We start from the raw sequence: 19,599 nt of genomic DNA, 5'->3' as shown, positions 1-19,599 counted from the left end.
CATATGAGTCATTAGACAGCTGTAAGAACTTGCTCCCTGCCACATATGTTACGCTCCCTAAATATACGTTACCTAAGAACTAGTTTTCTTAGGCCACCTGCAACGCACGGGATTACGGTAATATATGCCGTGGAAAGCACAAATCCAGCTCCAATTCAATTTAAAAAATACCCGCGTTGACCTGTTTATGAACAGTGTCACGGCATTCACATGACATATAGTATTTATTTTTATTTTTATTAAGATAAATATATTTATATCTTATGTATAGTTATATATATAAATATATGAGTATTATTTAAGTTTATATTTTATGTTAGGTTTTTTAAATTATAAATACACATATAGTTTAATTTTTTAAATAAAATTTCAAATATTTCATAATTAATTTTTTATATAATTTATATTAATTTGTGTGAAAATTCTTACTCTACACTATAAGAAAATAAAATTAACATTGAAATTGATTAAATATACAAAATATAATTAAAATATTACAAACTTACATTCTAATATTAAAATCAAATACACCAAACATAAAATGGAAAACAATATGACGATGCTCGATTTCAAGAATTTCTAGCTCGACATAGAAAGATCAAAGATAAGGATGCTCACATTGCACTTCGAAATGCATTAATTGAACACTTGTGGGACGAATATAGTATCGAAAAATTAGTTTAATTTAATTAATATTTCAAGGGTGTGTTATGTTTTAGAGTTAATTGAATGTATTTTATTTTAGTAGTGTAATATTTAAATAGGAAAATATAATGTGTTATTATAATTTTCAAGTTTTAATATTTATGAAATGTGTTTCATGAAATTAATAATGATATTTTTACTTAATTGATTAATTAAATAAATAAACTATAAAATAATATAACAATAAAAAGAATATTCTATTTTATTAAAAAATAATATAATAATAAATAATATATTTTTTGGTGTAACTTTGGTGTTGTGGCTGGAATAGAAAAAAAATATGGTGTTAAGATTATTTAGTTTTAGGGTTGGTGCAACACCATAATGGGGTAATGGGTTGGAGATGCTCTTTGGACGTAGGAGACTTGCTCTCTCCTACGTCATGCTCTCTGAATATATGCTACCTAAAGATCAGCTCCGTTATTAGGACTTATTCTCTACCATATCATGCTAGAGTCAATTATTATTTTCCAGAATATCTACATATACTATTTATTCAAAAATAGTTTAAATTTGAATATATATTATCTTGTATAGCCGCAAATAAAAGTACTATTTAGGAACAATATTTTAGTCATAATATATATTTTACATACCTAAATGTCGTTTTTAGTCCGTAACAAAAAAAAATTTATGATTAAAAAGTTATAATTAATCACAAGTATCATTAATATAGTTTTAGTCACAACTTATTACTTTTAATAATAAAGTTTGTTGTGAGTAAAAATATTTTTAATGACAACAAATTGTTATTTTTGTAATTAGTACTTTTAGTCAATGATATTTTAGTGATGACATAGGTAAAATGATTTATTTTAGTCACAAACTTTATTGTAACTAAAACTAAGATTTTTTGTAGTGTATCTAGGAGAATATCTAAATAAATATCTAGGAATTCAAAATTACTCTTAATATTAAAAAAAATATAATGAAAATAGGCTTAGAGATTATAGGTGAATAATTACAAATTCTTGTTTTCTTTATTTTTATGCATGAAAGTTATTAAATGTGAAAAAAGTCACACATGGAAAACATATAGGAACAATAGTATCTTTATAAAGGAAAGAGTTACTCCAGCTTTCGCCAATTGATTTTAAGACGGAACCTCAACCCTAGTCCTTGTGGTCCTTCCCCGCTCAAATTGTAATATGGTATCAGAGCCAGGTTCGACTTCTGCTGCACCCCACTCTTGACCTCGGTTTGAGACATTTCCAATGCATGTCGATTCGTGTTGGATTCTATGATCTGTTTCAGATAGCGTGTATGCCCAAAAATTTTCCGACCAGCCTTGTGATGTCTTCTATGCCCACAAATTTCTTAAGTCGGCCTTGTGGCTTTCTATCAAATATTCACGTTCGGTCTTGTTGTATCTAAGATCGTTCATAATGTCCACACTTTCAGGCTCAAATGTGAGTGTGCGTATTAAATGTGAAAAAAGTCTCACATGGAAAATATATAGGAACAACAATATCCTTATAAAGGAAAATGTTACTCCAGTTAACATCAATTGGTTTTAAGATGGAACACAAGATCTAATCCTAGTGGTCTTTCCCCCTCCATTTGTAATAAAAGTTCTCATCGAAATTCACTCTGATTAACAAATTTGAACTTTGACACTAAATATCTGTTAAGCAAAAATTTCATATTTAGAAAATAAAAAAAATAAATGCGAAACACAATTTCACCTATGCCAAATTTATAGCATAAGATTTTATTTATTTAAGTTCGACCCATCCAATATTATAAGAATAACCTCTTAATTACAATCCTTTTATTTAAAGGAAATACCCTTTGATTCCAATTACGATGATATTAAATAATTTTAAATAATTTAGGGAGAACTGTGATGGATTTGGAATTGCAGCTGAACTCAGTACTTTTGGCTAATTGAGTTGCCTACATACCTTCTTTGTGAAGGATCAAGCCACTTGTAGTTCAGATGGAGATATTTTAGAATTTGAATATAAGAATTCCGGTATATGACCATTTTCGGGAATTCTTTGCCATTTAAAAATTTGGCAAAATTCCTAGGTGGATGACCTTTTATGGAATTTTGAGATTTGTGTTTTTATACCATTTGGCGGTATCGGCGACTGCACTTAGTCTTAGCAACTAAGTTGCCTACGTATCCATTTTTAGGAATCAAGTCTAACGTAGTTCCGGTCTTTTGAAAATTTTATGATGCTTTGATAATTAAGAGGTGAATGACCCCCTTTTTGAGATACCATTTATTATGGCTTTGAATTTCTAGTGCACTTTTAATTTTGAGGTAAAATTACCATTTTTGAGATTTTGTGAGGTTAATGACCTCTTTGAAATTTCAGGGTGATATTTTATCATTTGAATTGATTTTGGTGAGCTCATTTGGGATTTTGTACCATTTTGTATGGTTTTAAAATTTTATCACGTTTTGTAATAGATTGAGTTTTAAAACTCTCTTATTATATTTCATAAAATAAGAGAATTGTTTGACTGATATTTTAATTATTTGTTCCACAATTTGGGGGAATAATAATTATTTGTTTCATTAAATCAGATAACATCTCTTAATTCAAATTTAACTTATATATATATAAATTGAATTTTGAGAATAATATCTGAAAAAGGAAGAAATTCAAATTAAATTTTAAATTTGAATTAGAATCTATCGTACGATGATATTTTCCTTTTGGATTTGTTTACTTATTTATACTTCCTTAAATTTGAGATACATATGCAGTCACCCATATACCCATATATTGAACTGAAGTGATCTAATTGAAGCCTCAGGAAGTTGCTTTGATACGCACACATTCAAGGTAATGCATTAAACTTCCCTTTTACATTCTCTTATTTTAATATATGAGGCAGTTGAACAGAAAGTCAAATACAAGTGTATATATGATCTTTTCTTTTCTTGACTTCTCTTTACAAGGTACGAATTCCTCTGTTTTGATCAAAAACTGAAACTTTGGAATTTAATTCAATTCAGAAGCTTTATATTCACTTTGAGTAAAGCAGAGAAATTTTTCAGGTAATACTCATTGATTATTTTCAAATGAACCTGTTCTTTCTACTGTTCTCTCATATCAGATTATCCCTGCATATGCATACATATTTACATATTTATTGATATATTTTGGCACCGACAATACATGTTTATATGTATATTTATATCAATATCATATGTCGTTTTTTTTTATCTGAAGATATGACCCCTGAGAAAGAAATAAAGTGCATATGTCTTTTTGTTATGTAAAGTTGATATCGTGCATATGTGCTTGATCCAAATGGAGTGACTCATTCAGTTATATATACATATATATATATATATATATAAATCCTATATGACTCATGATTTAATTGTATCTCACTTTTGGAAGAGTACATTACAAGAGATTCTCTTCAGCCACGACACTCTAAAATCTTAGACCAATAATAGTGATTCATTCATTTATATATACATATATATCATATATGACACATGATTCAATTGTATCTCACTTTTGGAAGAGAATTTAATCTTCAGCCACGAGACTCTAAAGGCTTGGACCAATAATAGTGATTCATTCATTTTTATATATATATATATATATATATAAATCATATATGACTCATGATATAATTGTATCTCACTTTTGGAAGAGAATTTAATTCTCTTCAGCCACGAAACACGAAACTCTAAGACTTGGACCAACAATATATATCTATTCTTTTAATCTTGTAAACTGACTCATTTTTTTTTCTTTCTCTCATATGTGTGTTGATCTCTTTTGAACCCAACGGTTCAGCGGAATGATTTAGTTGCAACTTTTATACCAATTAGGTGATACATTTGGTGCAAGTAGTTTGACGATAACTTTATGGATGAGGGCATCCAATTTGCTGGTAGAATAAGGGCATTCCATGGATGAGGGCATTCCATATATGAATAGAGAAAATAAATAAATAAGAGAGACAATGAACATCAAAATAAACAAAGAAAGAAAGAGGAATGAGAGCATTCCACAGATCCTTACCCTTGAAGCTTGTTGTCCTTTGTAGAAATAGATCGTAGTATTTTTCTGTTTATTTTCTCTCCCTCTTTTCCAGATTTTTTTCAAAGTATCAGTCACCTTTTTTGTTCTCAACTCCTCCTATTTATAGAGCCTATTTTATTTTATTTTATATTTTTTTAAACTTCTCAACCCATGTAACGTAATAGGTGAGAAGAAATAGGGGAGTGGGCAGTTAAGAGAGTGGAGAGAGTCTCCTAATTTTTCTCTCAATTTGACTGACCATTTTTTATTATTATTATTTTAATAATCAATTATTTCCTTTCAACCTTTAAAAAGAAATACTTGTATATAAATAATAATAATTTAATTAATTTTTTTTTTTCGTTCAACAATATCATAAGGTTTATCTAGCAAGCAATTAATAATATATGTAGTAACTCATGTTTCTATATATATAGATTAATGTTATAAATTTGTCACATATATGACATGAAAATTTATGTGTGTGATTAAATTTAAAATCGGATCCTACTAAATGTAATTTAATAAATAATAGACACTATATATTAACCATACATACGTGTCACCTCATGAAGAACATATATCAATATTCTCACTCTTTTAACGTGGGACACTCTAATAATTTATTAAGTTGGTAACCTTGATCAATAGTTCACAAGTGATTCTATTTTGTTATATCGTTATTTGGATCTCAAATTATTTTTTGCACTATAAGAATCTTTAGTGGCTTTACTTTTTTTTTTTCCATTCTTTCTTAGCTTGCTAATTGGATCTCAACAAGTAACTTTGCACTAACACTAAAGTATTTTTAAAAAATAAAAAAAAATGAACTCCCCAATTTGAATTGGATATATGCTTGTTAGAATTATTAAATTCTAATATTATACTAAAACTTATGAGAATTTTTTATCAATCAAAATTAGGTGATTATAATTTTAATAAAGTGACTCATATTTTTATAAATGGATCAATCAGTATTTTATTGGTCTTTTCTATAATGTTTGGCATGAAAGAATTTTGGAAGAATGAATACAGTAAGTGAATCAGTGGGAGAAAGGTAGGAGGAAAGCCAAATTCTTTTTTATTTACGAGAGAGAAAGTGGGAGAAAGAGGAGATATGAAATATGAGAGAAGATAAAACATGTAATTAAAATTACATATATAAAAATATATATTTTTAATAATTAATATAATAATTTTGTATTTAAAATTATATTCATCATTACTCTTTTACTTTCAATACCAAATAAGATGAAGGAAATTGGATATGGTTTATTGCTTGGAGTTTGCTGGTTCTCACTAGGTTTGGGGTCTCGACGATTATCATTTCCTTCCCTGCATTTTTGGATCGTCTCAATTGATTGTCCACAAGTACATAAAGCCCAAGTCAATTCATAATGGTGATTGATGGTGGTTCATCCACGGCGGAGGTCGACTCGGCTTGCGGATGTGGTACGACATGCAATTTTTGTGCTTTCTACAGTGGATGGCAGTATTTATATGGAGAAAAATAACAACACAACGACAAGAGGTTGAAGAATATCATTGTGTTTAGTTTCTTGAAGAAAAGGCTTTCATTGCTTTGAGAATGGTCGTCCTCATTTGTTTTACACTAAATGGAGAGTGCAACCCAAAAACTGCAACTTGCCTAGATAAGTTTTCTTTTCCTTTTCAAATGAGAATTTAATTTATTTATTTGGTTAATAATTTCGATTTCATTGAGAGTCCAGTTAGAAATGTTTTCCATCAATTACCAAAAAAAATACGATTGAAGTTTCACGGTTTTTAGCAGTTTTATTTTATTTTAATATTATTATTATTTTTAGAAACTGTCGATCAGTTACAAATTTGAAATAGAAATTGTTTCTTATATATTAGAGAATATTTTTATTACTTGATTATTTTTTTAATAAATATATGATTTAATTGGCTTATTTTATTTAAAAAAAAAACATATTTCCATTTTATCTGCATCTTTACCGTTGGTAAATTTTTCATTTTATCATATATATATCTGTATATGTTCATCAAATTTATATTTCTATGTATGTGTGTGGTTTTAAAAACATGAGCAAGATGATTGATTTCTGGGATATATATTACCGCTTTGTTTTAAATCCACTTTGAATGTTGTTTGTTGTAAAAATTTGTTCCAATAGCAGTTATAAATGGTTTTAGTTATTTTTATTTGTTAATATTTCACTTGTTATTGTTTATTTAAATTTCAAATGAGTGACAGTTTTTTTGATAATTTAATATTATGAAAATACCAGTTTGGCCCATGTGTTTTTCTCAAATATGCGATCGACCTCTGCGTTTTGTTAAATGACAATTCGGGTCATATGTTTTATGAAATTGATCAAAATAGTACATTATACCCAATTTTGATTAAAAAAAATTCAAATATAATATTTCATTCTCAACTCCTCGACCACTTTCTTCGCTTCTTTGAACCCATCGCATCACTAACGACCTGGGAATTGATCTTATAATTGAAAATATTTTGACTCACATTGAGTCTAGGGGTACTATTTGGATTTATTTTGTAAAACGCATGGTTTGAATTGTCATTTAACAAAACATAGGGGCCAATCGCGTATTCGGGAAAAATACAAAGGCCAAAATGATATTTTCCCTTTAATATTAGACACGCGCAAATAGGTATCACTACAAGTAAAAAAATCTTTAGGGACGACACTATTATAGGCGACTGGTTTTTGCCCCTAATAGGTTGGCATTCGCCCTTAATACTGGAAAAAAAAAAGATTAGGGGCAACAAATAATGTAAAATTTTGACGTGGGAATTTTTTTTTACAGAGAAATGGAAGAATTGTCCGTTTTAATATTAGGGGTGAACCCTAATAAACTTATATAACCTAACCCCTCAATCTCTTCTTCTCCACTTTCCATTGAAGCAGAGCAACTCGAAAAATCCCCGATCCCTTATTCTTTTCTCTCATTTTCTTCCTCTCCTTCAAAACCCTCATTCCTCTCATCTCTCATCTCTCACCTCACCACTCCATCCATCATTATATATTTATTTTATATTTTTTTTAGTTTGTGTTTTTTTTTCTTTTCATTTTTCTGTTTGATTTCTTTTATTTTTATGTTTATATTTTTGTATTTTTTGAGTTTTTTTCTGTTTTTATTTTCGGTTTTTATTTTTTTCTGTTTTTATTTTTTAATTTGTTTCTGTTTTATTTTGTTTTTTTCTATTTTTATTTTAAAATAATATATTTATTGTGTTTGTCCAGAAATTGAATGAGGGTTCTCTCACTAGGGTGTATCCAATTTTTGGCAGCATGTATTTTTTTTTTATATATTATTATGGTGTTTTAATTAATTTAATTTAGTTGATTTGATTATCTAGTATATTGATGAAAAAAATTATATTTATATTTCTTAATCTTAAAATTGAATTTGTGGTAATATTAATGCTTGAATTTGTTGAATAGCATGTGTCACTACACCAAACACCCATTACCATAACACATGATTATAATAGTATTTAAAAAGAGTTATGGTTTATGTGAAAATTTTCGGGCGGCAAAGTAAAATAAAGTATCGCCAACCAAAATGACTAAGTTTTTTCTAGTTTCCCGTGTACCCATTTCCCATTTCCCCTTACCCATTTCTTCTTCTTCAATCTTTCTCTTCACCTCTCGGTCTCTCTCGGTCTATCTCTCTCGGTCATTCCCGTAGGCTAGTAGCTCTCTCGGTCTCTCCCTTGAGCCGCTTGATCACACCACGACTTGTACGAGGTGCGCTGCTCCTTCTCCCTCACGCGATTCCTGCTACTCTATGTCCTCCATGCCGACATCTCTCCTGCTGGAAGCAAGAACCCAGGCAAGAGTACTCTGACCTCCGTTTGTCTATGTGAGGTATTTTATTAATTCAGATTTCAATTTAATATCAGATAATCAATGTGTATATATATATATGTATATTTGTTTTACATCGTATGAGAGTTATTCTGCTTGCTAGCTATACATATCATAGGGTCTCATTCAACACATTTTCAGTAGAGGGATTTTTTGAGAAATACCTTTCGGATGCTGAGAAAGAGCAAAGGGTTTTCTGTTCTATAGTTTCATTTTATTTATTTTACTTTTTTTTTTTACATATAGTACACGTGTGTGTTTATTCATTTTGTTATATTTATTCGTTGTCACAAGAAAGTAGCAATTATGAGAAATCAAAATGGTTGGATGCGTTTTCTCTATTCTCTTTTCTCTATATAAATTAAATAATTCAAGGCTTGGTTGTATAAATAAATAAATCAGATTGAGCATGATAATAATTATCTGGCATACCACATGTTCGATAAAAGTCCAAAGTAAAACACATATGTTAATCCCTGAAACTCATGAATTCTTCTTCTTCAGAATCTGAATTGCAATCACGGAGTAGTGTTCCTTCTTCCTGGTTTGCTTCTCATCTTTCATTTTCTCATATCTTAAATAATTTTAGTAATTTTTAATTTTTCTTCTGAGATTTTAATATATTTCCAAACACTAGATCATGTTTATGTATTCTCATGTTGATATTTAGATGATATAAATCTATACTAAAATTTCTTTGGTTGTGTTTCCACTTGATTATGATTTGGGTTTTGAATTTTTTTAATATATGTATAGACCGTATATATGCCCTTTCAGCTTGTTGACTTTGCATTTGATATAAACTGTGATATGGTGTTTTGTTCTTCCTTTGGATGCCGTGTTTGCTTTGGTTTTTTTTTTTTTTTTTTTTGTGATATTTCAGACTTTTGCTTTGTATGTTAGATTTTACTATCAGCGACCGAATATGGCTATTGTCTTTTTAAACTTTAATTTTTATCTTTCTTTTGTTTTGTAGTTTCCAAAGACTCTGTAGATTGTAGTGACTTTGTTATCTGATTCAGTTTCTTTAATAGAGTATGAGTTCCCCTGTGTTTTATCTTTTTTTTTTTTGTTTTCTGGAAGAGTTCCTCTGTATTTGCCTGGGCTCATTTCAGCGTTAAATGGATATTGATTCAGTGTTAGCAAGTTCTTATTATATATATTTATATATAAAGTATGGATCCACCTGCTTTCACTTTAGTTCCAGATGTCTCATTACAATCATAACAACACACTCTCCTCTCACTCAGGTAACTTTAACACCTTTTTGTTGCTTCATTTTCACTATCTATGGGAGATATATATATATATATAACTTCAACACATTTGTCCATTTGTGTTGTATCTACACATTTGTCTTTTGTAGCAATCAACTACTTATATTAAAATTAAATAACGTGGGTGTTAGCTAGTTGTTATTATATTTAGTTATATATATATATTAAATAATGTGATATCCGTATATGCTATAAAGAAATCAATAATGTGGGTGCTAGCTAGTTTTTATTGTTTTTATGATTTTTTATATTTAATTATATGTGTATTAAATAATGGGGGTGCCCTTATCCATTATAAAGGAATCAATAATGTAAGTGTCTGCTCTCTTTTTTTCCTCCAAACGTTCTAAGAAATGGGTGCATGCTGATGAATGATGATCTCAGTCCAATTATTCCCATGGATACAACTTCATTTCCTGTGTCTTGCAAGTAGTTTAATCTATTGTAGATCGCAACTATCCAATATTTTTACATACAATTTAATAGATATTTTTTAATTGCTCATTTCGAGACCCTTGTTTCACCTTTCAAATGAGAGTTCAAGATTACAAAGGGGGAGGAAAAGATCTTATTTATGAATTTATTTATATTTACATTAGTAAAAGACAATATAAAGGAAGAAATTATTATGCATGAAGACAAACTATATAGATATTGTGCCTGGATTATAATCCAAAGTCATTCTTATATCATTTTGTTTATAGCAAATGCTACATTATTATTCTATTTGTTGTATAGAGTGGAGACTCAATTAGCTATTTGTATAGAGTGGAGACAACATTTGTTGGAATACATATGTAGTATTTATTAGTCATGTTGTGTCTCAAGTTATGTTTCTCTGTCTTTTTCTTGGTTGATGGTGTTTCGTGCTATTATTGGAGAACTTGTTTATATGTTTCTAATCTTTCATTTGTGTATTTTTTTTATTGGTGTTTTGTTTGTTGCATGTATTTTTGTTTATGCTTTAGTACTGCATAACTTTTTATGTGGCTGTGTTTTTGTTAAACTGCTCTGCTAAAGCCATATAGCATTTTTTACTGATGCTTGGTGATTATACTAGAGTGACCTTTGGTATTTGTTTTTCAATTGGTGTTGGTTGTTAGTCATTGTTGGACTCTGTAGCTTGGTGGTTATTTCAGAGCTTAAAAGGGAAGGCTTCTTCAAATATTAATCCTCTTATAGAAAAATTTATATATGTTTAAATGGGATTTAAATCAATCAATATGTTTTTTGTGTGAATGTGTAAATGTGTAAATGACAACTATTTTTTTCAGTTAGTTATTCCATCACCATTGTCAAAGTGGTGTTTCAGTTGAACCGACCACCATGTAGAGATTTAGAATCAAAGATGTATCACAAGTTGCTAGGTACTTGTGAGGGCATATTAGTTTAAATGTTCATTAACTTTGTGTACTTGACAATTAAAGTTCTAATAAATGAAATTTTCAGCAGCATATTTTGATGTATTTGTACATTTGAATCACTTGAATGGTATTGCATCTTGCAAGATTTAATTGTTATTCACATATTTGTAAATAGTTAAAAGTTTGGGTGAAAAAATGTATATGTTGACTTAAAATATTACTTCCACTAACTAGTGAATTATTGGAAATTTTTATGTAGTTTGTTAGAATATACTTTGGACAACAGTAGCGTAAAGGCCTATTCAATATAAGGTACTGTTATATAACCACCAACCTACATTCCACGTTTCAACTGAATACTATTCAAGGTGCCTATGTTTGTTATTTCAGTTTTGTTCTGTTTTACCCTGAGTTTAGTTTCTCTTAATTTCTTGTACTAGAGTTGTGAGCTCTCATTGTAGTGTGGATAGTTAACCACTCTTTCTCTGTGTATAAATAGCTCATCCCTCCATTGGAATCAATACGATTTCAAAGCATTCATGCTAAAATTCTTCTCTTGTTCTCAAATTCTTGTTTTCTCTGTTTTCTTCCTGGTTTAGCCTTATTATGTTTTCCTAACACAATAAATCAGCTGCAAATCAACTAGGATGGAGCCTGACACCTGCCTGCTGCTGGAAGGTCCAAAGGGGAGATATTTAGCAGCCATTGTAGTGTTTTGATGTTTTGTATTTTCTGCTTTCTAGGCTCGCTTGGAGTCAATTGAAGCTGTGAATAAAGTTTTGGAAGAGGCTAACAAGCGCGTCCAACCCAATGGAACTGGTACATTCTATCATGTGTTTAAATTCTCTCTCCCTCTATTGTTATTATTTATTATTGTACATGCTATTCAGCCTCCTTTATATCCTCCTATTTGTTAATTATTGTTTAATGTTTATTTTCAGCTGAATTGTTTGGTGCTCTAAGGGGTCGTCTAGGTGACAACAACAAAAATTTAGTCATGGCAACATTGGCAATGTTGCATGTGCAATGGGTCCAGCTGTTGAGAAAGCAAGCAAGGTTGATTTCTAATTCATGATCGCTAATTTTATGTAGTGTACTCTTTAGATATTATTGGTTCTTGTTGCCATTCTGGTCGTTTCCTCTTATACTTTGTTATGGAACTATCATTATGTTCATTAAACTTTTAAATGAAAATTAGAAACCCTTGTGAGATGCAACCCTTACAAGAAGGAAATTATATGCATTGGTTCTGATGAATTTAGAAGCAACTGTTCGTTCTCCTGTTTCAGCATAGCCAAGCAGCACCTAATTCTTTTACATGCTGAACTGATGATTTAACAAAACATACACTCTTTATTATATTTGTTTATTTACTCGTTTTACACTCTTTATTATTGAATTTGTTATGACAGGGAATTTAATGTACATATTTTATGGGTGTCTTTGTAACTTCTTATGTATAACATAATGCTTCCATGGAAATGCCAAATTAATATTGGTGGAAGAGATTTTTCTTTCTAGAGTTTTTTGTTTTAATAAATTAATATTCTTTAGCAATGCCAGTATTGTGATTCTAGTGTCCATGTTCTGTTAGTGTCTACTAGAAATTTGATATGTTATTACTCATAAGTTTACCATGGATAAAACTTCACCATTCCATATCAACATCATAGTGTGGTTCTAGTTTTCGTATTAAGCAATTGCTGAAACATTTGTGTAATTATTATTTTCAGGTTTCACTTTTAAATATTGTGGTTGAGTTGAAGAAGTGCTTCATTCGACATTCAATGGAGGAATCCAAAGTAGATGGTTTTTTGTAGGCATCAAAGCAGTATAAGAATTTTTTTTCTATGCTCTTTTGTCAAAATTAACAAAACTTAACTTGTAGTTAACTTGTTATGTTAGAACAGTATCTGGAATTATGTTTCTTGATGCTATGACTTTGTCATGTATATGATTTATAAGTAAAATTGAGCATGAAGAAATGTGTAAGTTTATTTATGGTACTAGCATTTGTGGAGTATGCTATTATTTTAGACCTTAGAAGTTGATGGAATCCTTGGGTTACTTTGTGCGAGTTGTGATTTATTTCTTTACTTATTTTGAAAAGGTGAGACTTGTTATTCTACACTATTTTAATTGTTATCTTCATTTTGATGACCATGTTAGTTTTCTTTCATACTGAAGAAAATTATAATGCCAATATATCCAGATAAATAAAAGGCATGTTGCTGATTTTCAGTGTTCCTGTATCTTTACTATTGTACTATGGGAGTTATCTATCTAAGACTGTGATTATGTCTTCGCAGTATATTGTATTACTCAATGCCCAGATAAGTATTTGCTGATGGTTAAATTAATAATACTGATTTATTGCAGATGGTAAGAATGTTGGATATACTAGCAGAATATATGTCACATAGAGGGTTTTAATTTCAAAGGCTAGATGGCAGCACTAAGGCTGAACTGCGTCAGCAAGCAATGGGTCATTTTAATGCACTTGGTAGTGATGATTTCTGCTTCCTTCTTTCAACTCGGGCAGGTGGCCTAGGTATCAACCTTGCAACAGCAGATACAGTTATCATATTTGATTCGGACTGGAACCCTCAAAATGACCTACAGGTTTAATTTCTTTTGGGTATTTTATGTTATTTTTTATGGGTTTTTTCATTGCAGAATATAATCAGAGAAAATGGTTTTACTTAATTAATGCGTTCATTTTCAGGCAATGAGTAGAGCTCATAGAATCGGCCAACAAGAAGTTGTGAACATCTACAGATTTGTCACAAGAAAAAGTGTTGAGGAAGATATCTTGGAGCGAGCTAAGAAAAGATGGTTGATGATATTCTCTTCAAATTCTTGAGAAATTTGTTTGCTTTATAGAGTCTAATAATGCCTTTTGTTTTCTCTCACAAGTTTTACTTACATCTCTACATGTATCATTTAGGTTCTTGACCACCTGGTGATCCAGAAATTGAATGCAGAAGGCAGATTGGAGAAGAAAGAAGAAAAGAAGGGGAGTTATTTTGACAAGGTACAAGTCCTGTGGGGGTGTTTTGAAATAGTTTCCTGAATTAGTTGGATTATGTACAAATTTTTTTTCTGTTAAAAAATGATAAAGTAGATTATCAGTGGGTGATTAGTTGTGGTTATCTTTCCACTGGCCCTTCAAATCCTTTCCCAGGCCCCTAATTCTCTTTCTCTGTACATCAATATTTAATGCAATGTAGAGTTTCTATACTATTCAATTGCCTTCTTTGACAGGTGTGTTCTATAGAGCAGTCAGCTGAGAGTTGAAAGATCGCTGCGAGAAATTATTTAAAGGCTGTAAGAAGTTTATGTAAGTGTTTCAACATTACTCGCACACAAATTCCAATGAGAAAAGTTGATTTATTTTATTTTTTTATTTTTTTGGAATTCTTTAGAATGTTGAAAATGGTCTTGTTTTGGTGAAACATAAAGTAGTGAGAGTGAAGTTTAGATTCTTTCCAGGAGTGCAAATAGGAATTGTGGAGAAAATGTACAGGCTTAAGTTTCAATCAAATTTAATGAGAATTGATTTCAACAACTCATATCGACTCCTAAAAAAGGTAGTTAAAACCGACTAGACTTCTAACAATATGGTCTTTTACTAACTAACATTACTCTTGATCTGACAACAGAATAGGAAAAGTACCCCAGGTAGTTAAAACAAACTAGAATTCTAACAATGTGTTCTTTTACTAACATTACTCTTGATCTTACTTAAACACATTAAACTTTTGATGATTAAAGTCTTAAGAATTTCTTTTCTTTATGATTTATTTAGATCAGAGGAACAATGTATACTAATTTTTTTTTATTCAGCAGTACCTCAACAAGCCCTGTGATGGAAAAACTCAATGTTGGAAACAATGCCTTGGCCTGATGATTACTTTCCTTTTTTTTCCACGGTTCTTTAGTTTGTTTCTAGATTACTTTGTGCCTGATGATGAAAACTTTTATTTTTGTATTGATATGTGCATTGATTTCATTTTGAGCCTCTATCTTTTCTGCTCTCACCATCTTTGGTACTCACCATGATCCATTATTTTATTTTATTTATTTATTTATTACTATTTTCTCATGTTGGCTGTGGTGATGATGATCTGTGTTTGCTGTTGGTGGTGGTGAATGCCAAAGGTGATGGTTGAAGTGGTGGTGTTTAAACCTTGAAGATGTGATTGGTTCTTAATGAATTTTCAATGTTCATGAAATTTCTAGCATTAATCTCTGAAGGCATTTATATATTAAAATGGTCTCTTTTTATAGCTACAAAATATATATTTTATTGCCTTATGTAATAATATGAAGATATTGTCATTTTTTTTTGTTAGTTTTCACTTTCTTTGCATGCTTATTTGCCCTGTGATGGGAAATCTAATTTTGAGAAGCAGTTTCATGGTTTTGCATTATATGTCTCTCTCTCTCTCTCTCTCTATACATACATACATACATATATATTGCTCTCTCTCTCTCTACTTTTTCACCAGAAAAAGTCTATTTTACAGAATCTATTGTGAGTGCTCTTAAGGCTTATAATGAAAATTCTCATGTACACTGTTAATGACCATATTAGCTTATGAGATCTGAGGGCTTTTGAATATCTAAGTTTGTTATTCTCTGTTTTATAATGCTTTATTTGCTTTATCACCTGTTAATAGATTAGAGGAAGAATTATTTAAAGATTACCTTTATTATTAATCTGTTTTATAATGCATGTTTTTTAACACTACTTGACAATGCCTTTGATGCTTTTGTATCAAGTAACTTGAACCTGTTTGCAGTGCATTCTTGTTTACATTGGATTTGTTTTTGTCTATATCTAATTTGGCCCATCTTTGCTTCTTAGATTATGAACTTTTTTTTTTGGCCTGATGATGATATTTGTCCTCTGTTTTTGCTAGTCTACTTAGTTTTGTTTCCTCAACTGAAATATATGAGTACTGCCCTGTTTTTGTTTCTCAGTCAAGTGAAAAGCTTTGGAGCTTATTTGTTTAATGGTCATTCACTACATGAGGTGTTCCTCTTATTTAGTATTTTAATTTATATTAGACTGAGCATAAACTTCTTAGTTGCATGAGTGATCTTTTTGAAAGTTTTTTTAAGTTATGATAGGTTTCTTACATTTTGTGGTGTATCTCTCTGTTTAGAGATAGAGTTCATCTCTTAAATTAACAAAATTTTCCTTTAGATTAGATTGTATTAGTGTTGATAATCCAAAAGTCTGTTAGAAAAAGCTTTGCCTTAATTTGTTATTGCTTTGTTTGTCTTTATTTTGTTATTTTATTTTATCTTGTCTATAATTTTCTGGTTGTGTAGTTCCCTCAAGCCTTGTTCACTTATATGACCCATCCTTTAGTGCCATAGTTGCATCTCATTTTCTTGAACTTTAATAGCATCAACTTCAGCAATAGATACAGTTTACCCATCTAACACATACAATCCATTTACTTTATTCCATTTCATAACTAGCAGTGAGCCTTTAGTAATCTTTATGATGCCAGGTTGTACTGTTATGGTTCATCTCCATGGCTGCCAGATTATTGTTTAGCCGTATCCATACATAGATATATATATACATAATTTTAGACCTTATGTTATAAGCTACTGCATTCATACATATATATTTGGATATAATTGTAGATTTTCTATCTGTTATAAGCTACTGAATTCATACTTAAAGTCTCCAATTTTTTGAGCTCTCTTAATTCTCATTAAAAAATCTCTCTCCTCAAAAGCTAATTTATTTTCGAACCATATAATATTACATAACCAACTTACAACATAGTGACACATAAGAATTTTCTTTTTCTTTTTTATTAGGGTGTGACTATCAACACAAATGCCTGTTATGCTTATTCTATGTATATATAAACTTTTATTTTCACTGATATGTTATGCTTATTCTATGTACGATAAAAGAGATGTTTGCTTGAGTTGAGTTGAGTTGCTTATTTAAACTTTATATGCTTACAGGTGGAAACTAGCTTAAGTCTTATGTTCTTAATAATAATAAAGACTTTTTTTTTACAATGTGCAGGTATATTGAGATGATTTCTTTGGAGCAATTCTTGACAACATTTGTAGTTGAGGCCTTTACAATGGAAGAATGTATTTCACTAATTTTTGTATACATTTCTTGTTTTGTATTTAGTGATAAATGAATCTGAATTGGGCATAAATTATGTTGTAATATGACTTCTTAAGCCTAGACTAGTATACTAAATATTGTAATTACATTTGAGTAATTAATAAAAATCTATTTATGTTACCTTATTTGGCTTCAACTTTCATATTTATTTTCCTAGTTTTGTAAGTAAAAAAAGATTATGTTTCTCTAAGCTAATATAACACGTGTTATACTAAAGTGTAGTATAACACAAAAAAAGTGTTATACTAAAGTGTAGTATAACACAAAAAAAGTGTTATACTAAAGTGTAGTATAACACAAAAAAAGTGTTATAGTATCGACTATAAATAACATAATTAAACACTTATCTATATATTAAAATAACACAGAAATTGTGTTATTGTTGACAGTACAATAACACATCTGTATAACACTGATAAAGTGTTATGTAAAGTACCCTGACCTACGATAACATAGTCTGTCTTAACACATCAGAAAGTGTTATCGTAGGTTTTGATAACAAATTTTTGGTGTTATTAAAAACATTTTTTCTTGTAGTGTGTAGAAGCGATTTTCTACAATTGACTAAGCGGGCACCAACAAACTATCAAGAACAAAGAAGAAGACGATAGTTCAATTGGGAGCACCAGTGAGGTGTCAGCAAAGGGACTCTGAAGCTCAAGTTAGTCAAATTGTCGTTAAAGATAGCTGAAAAAGTAAAATAATAATGTAAGTAATAGTGAATAATTGAGTAGAATGATGGTCCGGATGGCGGTAGTGGTGACGGCGGAGCTTGACAATCTGGTCATGTCAGTCTGACTAGTTCGTGATCAAGGTGACGACGGAGGTTGATAGTCTGATATGGACAGTCTAACTGGTTCGACTTGCTTGATAGGATCAACTGGAGAGAAAATTGCTAGTTAAAGAGAGTATTCAGAGTAATGGTTATCAGATGGTTCGCCACTTTCCCTTAGGGTCTTCTTTATAGTCATTTTCCTTGTCATTGCCCTTCTGCCTTCCTCCTTCGTCTGACTTGCTCCAAGTAGTTACCTTCTGAATTTCTCGGGAAAGGATGTGTGTACCTTGACCGTTTCAAAGTCCCTGGCTGATGAGTGTATCTAGATTCAGGTCCGGGTATGGATTGTCCATTTGGGTGTTTCATTCAGTATATGTGAGCCCGTTTACATTGGGTTGGGCCATACTGGCTAGTCTGGTTGGCTAGTCCGACTGACTTATTGGGCTTTTCTAACATATAGACATATTTTTTCTACTATAGTTTGTCTGTCACTCTCTAGTTAGACTTTATTCTAATTAGAGAGTTAATGATGTCAAATGATGTTCATAAAGCATGAGTGGACCCTAGGGCCGACTGGATGAGTGCATGCGGGCATGGAATTCCACAGACGTGTGTGGTCCTAGGCCGAGCATGGGGATGCTGAGTGGCCAAGTGGCACAAAAGGCCCGATTGGCCGACTGGTGAGTGGTTGGCTGGCGTGTGCTCGCGGAAATCTTGACTGGATGAGGGGCATGTTGACACGTGCGGGCTGGAGGGCCTAATTGACCGACAGGAAGATTGGTCGGCTAGCGTGTGCGCGTGGAAGGCTCACTTGGCCAAATGGCTTGTTGGCACGCTTGGGCTCAGAGGGCTTGATTGGCCGAGTGGCCGACTGGGTGAATGGCCAAGTGTCTGAGCCAAGCGTATGGGGGATGTAGTCGGATGAGCCTGTGTTCGGGGACCAAGTGTGTGGGAGGTGGTCGAGCTACGTGTCCGGTTGTTTGACTGACGGGGGGAATTTGTGCCGAGCTACACGTTCGGTTGTATGAATGCTTGTCTCAAGTTCGTGGGAAGTTGTGTGCGAGAAGAGCCTGTTGTTCGGTCGTGTACGTGCGTGGCCGAATGCCCAATTGGCCATGTGCGCGCGAGGCCAACTGGCTGATTGATCATGCCAAGTGCCCAACTGGCCATGTGCGCTTGGGGCCGAGTGGCCACATGGTGTGCACGGGGACCATCTGGTCCATCTAGTTTGACTTAGGCTCGCAGGGGACAACCTAGCCCAACTGGTGCGCGTGAAGGCCATTAGGCTCCGCATGTTATTCCTGAGCTCATATTTTACTAATTTGTCCAAACCCAAATATGTCATTTGGAAAATTCATTTCTATGTGTATTATTTTCAATCGTTGGATGTTTGCCACTTGTCATCCATCTAAGGTCTCTTTGTGCCT

The 19,599-nt window shown here is 31.4% G+C and overlaps 1 protein-coding gene across 1 annotated transcript; it reads left to right on the top strand.

Annotated features, from left to right (window-relative positions):
• The first annotated feature begins 13,691 nt into the window (after positions 1–13,691).
• Positions 13,692–14,233, top strand: LOC133823249 (uncharacterized). Its single transcript, XM_062255940.1, has 3 exons — positions 13,692–13,847; positions 13,951–14,060; positions 14,173–14,233. Exons 1-3 carry the CDS (start codon positions 13,707–13,709, stop codon positions 14,189–14,191), a joined length of 270 nt encoding a protein of 89 aa, XP_062111924.1. The 5' UTR covers positions 13,692–13,706; the 3' UTR covers positions 14,192–14,233.
• The last annotated feature ends 5,366 nt before the right edge of the window (positions 14,234–19,599 follow it).

This window comes from Humulus lupulus, chromosome 1, assembly GCF_963169125.1.
Source record: "Humulus lupulus chromosome 1, drHumLupu1.1, whole genome shotgun sequence".
NCBI lineage: Eukaryota > Viridiplantae > Streptophyta > Magnoliopsida > Rosales > Cannabaceae > Humulus > Humulus lupulus.
The sequence above is the reverse complement of the archived record's forward strand: the minus strand, read 5'-3'. Positions and strand labels throughout refer to the sequence as shown.